Raw genomic sequence first — 4,936 nt, forward strand, 5'->3', positions numbered from 1 at the left:
AGTTTTCAGAACAGGAGTGGAACTGATAAAATCAAGCAGGTACTCGGGAAAAAGAAACAAGAGGAAATGTTAAACAGGCATCTTCATTCACCATCTTCTCTTGACACAGATGAAGGGTCTGACTTTAAAGCACTCCAGGTCGTCCCAGCATCGTTTGTCTGCAGAGTTTGGAATAAACAATGGTCATTCACTATTTTCTTCATTTTATTAGTTTAGTTTCATTTTTGTTTAAACTCTCATGGATCTAATCATTTAGATTTTATCATCATTTAGGTGATATAAAAATGTCTCATTTACCTGTATAACTCATTTGCAAGCAGTGCTGGCGCTGACGGTCGTTGTTGGGCTCTCCGCGACACCAGTTTGTGTACTGGTAGTTGGTCCCATCACTCCAAAACCAAATTCCATTCTGTAAAACAGAAATGTTGTGGTTTTAAATGGTATAAACAACCAGGAGATCCATTATGTTGAGGCCGTATATCAAATACCGTCTGAGCGTCAGAGCCTCCGATCCAAGTTGGTGTGTAACGGCCTTCCTTCTTCTTTATCAGCCTTAGGAGCATCTTGTTCTCCAATCGGTTTCTAACCGAGGCCAGGTTTCCCCCAATGGATCGGCAGAATTTCTACATGACAGATTAAAGCAAAGGTGAGTCAAAAATGCACCAGTTTGAGGATCCAATAATATCTTACCTCAGCTTGAGCCCAAGTCTTTCGAGTTGAAAAGTACCAGACGGAGCGACGGCCGCTTGGAAACCAAATAGGTTGGTAGGCTGGAAACCAAGGCCGACGACATGGTATTGGAGGACGTAAAGCCAGTCGCTTCTTTTCCAACACCACGTTTTCTTTGAAGGAAGAAGGTAAGGGTAAGATAACGTTATAGAATTAATGAGATTTATCAAACAGATGTATTTTAGTACATTCTCAGCATTTTGTTAATGGAGGTGCTAGGTCACCTTCAAACCTAATCAGAGAGTACTCATACCAGCTACGGAGTTATTCCCTTTAATTCCATTCCTGAATTTATATAATATACATTTTAAATAACATTTCGGAAGTTGATTTTTTTTTCTTTTTTTATTGACTTTTTGTGCTGCAATGACAGAGATGGGATATGAATAAAGTTCAATTCAGTTTGTATTCCAGAACATCATAATTTATCCTAATATTTCAGTCTTTAAAGTGCTTTTTAACGCTTTGTTAAAAACCACCACTGACCTTCAGCTGGTTCAGGGGGAGCAGCTCATTTCAGGCCAATTAGAGATTTCATTAAAATGTTTTCTTAAAATGTTGTGGCTTCTTGTTCCAATTTCTTCTTTTTATATACTGAAGCTCTACTTAGAACCTTTGTTAAAATGGAGAAAAATGAAAACTTTCTTAACTGGTCTCAAGATTTTGACCTGGAGTGTAGATACAGAACTCAGTAATCAGCTTCCTTCACCTGTCAGTGCTGTGTTGAAACATTCTAACTTTGAAAAAAACACAAGGAAACTGGTCTTCACCAACTTTTCTAATGCTCAAAATGCTTTATTTGCTAAAAGAAAAAAACTTCCAAGAAAAAAAAAATTCAAATTGACTTAAATGTGAAGCTGTAAGCTTGTTTCAAATGAACTTTGAGAAGGGAGAGCAGCATAGTGAGAGGCAGGTTCTGAAGTACCCCATAGAGTTTTCAGAACAGGGGTTCTAAGCGGGTACACAGAAAAAAACAGCAGGAAGTTCCCTGTTAAACAGGCTTCTTCATTCACTGCCTTCTCTTGGCACAGATGAAGGGTAGGCGTCTCCCGCACTCCGCATCGTCCCAGCATCGTTTGTCTGCAGTGTTTGGAAGAAACAATGGTATCACTATTTTTCTTCTCGTTTTCTTGTTTTTGTCTTTAGAGTATTTGACATGCAATTGATACCGTCATGCTCAAACTCTTGTGAAACTGTAGTAATACAGATTCTGTCATCATGTAGATGACATAACTTGCCTGTAAAACTCAACTGCAAGCAGTGCTGCTTGCCACGGAAGTTGTTGGGCTGTCCGCGACACCAGTTGGTGTACTGGTAGTTGCTCCCATCACTCCAAAACCAAATTCCATTCTGAGAAAACAAAAGTTTTGGTTAGAAATGTTAAAATCCAACATGTTAAGGCGGTATGTCAAATACCTGCTGAGCGTCAGAGCCTCCGATCCAAGTATATCTGTAACGGCCTTTTTTCTGCCTTATCAGCCTCAGAAGCTTGTTGTTCTCGAACCGGTTTCTAGCCGAGGCCAGGTTTCCCCCAATGGACCGGCAGAACTTCTACATGACAGATTATAGCAAAGATGAGTCATACATCCACCGGTTTGAGGATTAAATTTCATCAATAAAGTCTTCTTACCTCAGCTTCAGACCAAGTCTTCGGACTTGAATAGTACCGGAAGTATGTACGTGGTTTTGGACGTGGTTTTAGACAGAATCTAAAAAGTGGTCTTAGACGCCAATAACGACGTTTCCTTAGAAGCTGAAGAAGAAGTTTTATTGGAAACCGAAAAAAAGGAAATCGAAGTCGAAGCCGAGGAAGAAGCAGCCGTTTCTTTTCCAACACCAGATTTCCTTTGAATGAAGGATTGTAAAGTTATAGAAACAATAAGATTTATCAATCCGATGTATTTAAGTACAGTTTTTGTCTTTCTTTATTTTAAAAGATTTCAAACGAAGACAGACTTATATTACTATGACCCCATACTCATACCATTTATGTTCATATTTCTAAAAGTCTTTAATCTGCTTTTTCATGGTTTGATAAAGACACCACTGACCTTCAGCTGGTTCAGGGGAAGCATCCTCAGGAGCTGGAAGAAGTCAACATATTTCAGTGAGCTTGTTTCAACATATTTGCAACTTTATAAGAAGAATACTCACCGTCTGCTCTGGTCTGTGCCACGGCGGCACAAACGAGTACAAGCACGGCCAACTTCATCATCATCGCCATCATCGAGGAGTCGGTTGGTTCAAACCCCAAAGACTCTTTCTCGTCAGGCCCAACCGGCTACCTTCATCTGAAGGAAACAAGCTGGTTTATACAGCTCCTTATCTCCTCATCGTCCACACATTGAGGAACGACTACAAAGCAGACAAGAGAAGATAAGAAGCTGGTACAGACTTATCATCCTCATGTCTGACCACGATGGCATCATACGGGTAGATGTTTCCTCATTTTCAAGAAACAGTTGAAATCATCCAAAATTAGTAATTCTTCTACAACCTTCATTTACAGGTATGGTATCATGAGGATATTTAACAGAAGGTCTTCATCCGACTTAAGTGATGGACTGACAGAATAAAATGGTTTGTTAGGTTTAACGAATCTGATGTTCTTTGAATGACCATACCTCTGCAACTGTGGATTGTGGTGCTAATAAAACATACAATTCAGTCATGAAGTGTTTAAGTATGCATGTAATGTCCGGGCTGTAAAGCATGTTAGCTTTCAGCTAGACAGCTAGCTAAGTGTGCCCTCTTTAAAGTCATGTTAATGTACAATCTTGTTATCTGGGGTACAAAGTAAAACTGCAAAAGGAAAACAGTCATTAGCAGTCTTTTAAAATATTACATTTTTAGTTTTAATGAATTACTCCTGACAGTATGCCAAATCGAACACATTTACATCTAACTTTAAACTTCTAAAGTCCGTTTTAAAATTGGATTTACACTAAATACTTAAACGTTTGAAGAGTTGTGGTAGTTTGAAGAGCGTCTATTACATTATTGTCGCTGTTTGCAGGGCTACAAAGTCTGCTTACACACTAACACAACACATAATACCAGATTTGCACTGGTCCGTCTGTGGTGCGTCTCCCTTATAGTGAGTCCGTCTCACTTCAACTTCGTCTCTGTTACGTCTTCGATCTTCTATTCTGGTTGTGTCACTCTCTGGTCTGGAGAGCGACCAACAGGTCCAAAAGCTTCAACTCCAGAGGTTTGTGTGGATGAAAATGCGTGGGACTTTATTTAACAGCAGAGACTTCAGAACCGACTCTAAAACACAGAACTTCAGAACCACATTAGCTTAATCGTGAGCCCCAGCTTAGGCTCCAACACTTTTAAGCTTTTTAAATGCAAATTAACTGTAACCGTCAAACTGTTTAGGGTTTAAGATGACCTTCAAATGGGACAGAGAACATTAATCATTTTATTTCTTACAAGTCAGCATTAACATGTGTTCACATTTGAATAGATACACCTGTTTACCTCCAGAGGAAAAGCCAGCGATATGGCATTTTTTCTTATTGAATCAGCTGATCACGTAAACAGATATGTTAAATGGAAAAAAGTTAAAAGCTTAAAACGGGGGTTCTGGTTGAAGACTTGATGATTTTGGGCACAAATTGTGTTTTTTCGGGCCGGCTCAGGCGCCATATTCGTTCTCTGAGGCCAGATTCTCTTGAAACTGCACGAGTTGGCTCCAACTGTTCACTTCGTACTGTCCGTGTCGTACAGCCGCTACCAAGATTTAGCACATTTTCCACATGTCAAAAAGTCTGTCTTTCGTTATACATTTAAGATAAACTTCATCTCAGGTGTTTTTTGAGTTCATTATTCGTCGATGTAAACGATGAGGGTTTTTGGCCGACGAGTCTTAACGTGAATTCAGTTTTGAGCTGTTCAAAATTTTGGTTCGGTTTAGAATTATGCCGCTTCTTCATATTCATGTTGTTCATATGCAATTATGTAAATTGTATGAAACTGCGCTGGATTTTTGTGAGATGCATACGCAAATTTATGGCTTTCCACAACCGTTCCATGTATGTCTAACAGACCTTTCGTGCACATACCGCCGATTTTTAACTGAAATCATGTATATGGCACACATGTTATGTTAGTATTATGTAATAATGTACATATCAATAGTGAATTGCATATAAACGGTACACAATTCATGTTCTGTGTTGATTCACATTCTCTTTACATGTTT

At 39.1% G+C, this 4,936-nt stretch overlaps 1 protein-coding gene across 1 annotated transcript; it reads right to left on the reverse strand.

Annotated features, from left to right (window-relative positions):
- Positions 1–1,967: 1,967 nt before the first annotated feature.
- Positions 1,968–3,381, reverse strand: LOC112156214 (galactose-specific lectin nattectin; the record flags this gene model as incomplete). Its single annotated transcript, XM_024288421.2, is given in 5 exon segments — positions 1,968–2,079; positions 2,146–2,280; positions 2,360–2,574; positions 2,781–2,813; positions 2,884–3,381. Coding segments are annotated over 5 exon segments (568 nt in total), but the record flags the coding sequence as incomplete, so codon positions are not given.
- Between the last annotated feature and the right edge of the window lie 1,555 nt (positions 3,382–4,936).

The sequence above is a fragment of the Oryzias melastigma genome, linkage group LG18 (genome assembly GCF_002922805.2).
Source record: "Oryzias melastigma strain HK-1 linkage group LG18, ASM292280v2, whole genome shotgun sequence".
Taxonomy (NCBI): domain Eukaryota; kingdom Metazoa; phylum Chordata; class Actinopteri; order Beloniformes; family Adrianichthyidae; genus Oryzias; species Oryzias melastigma.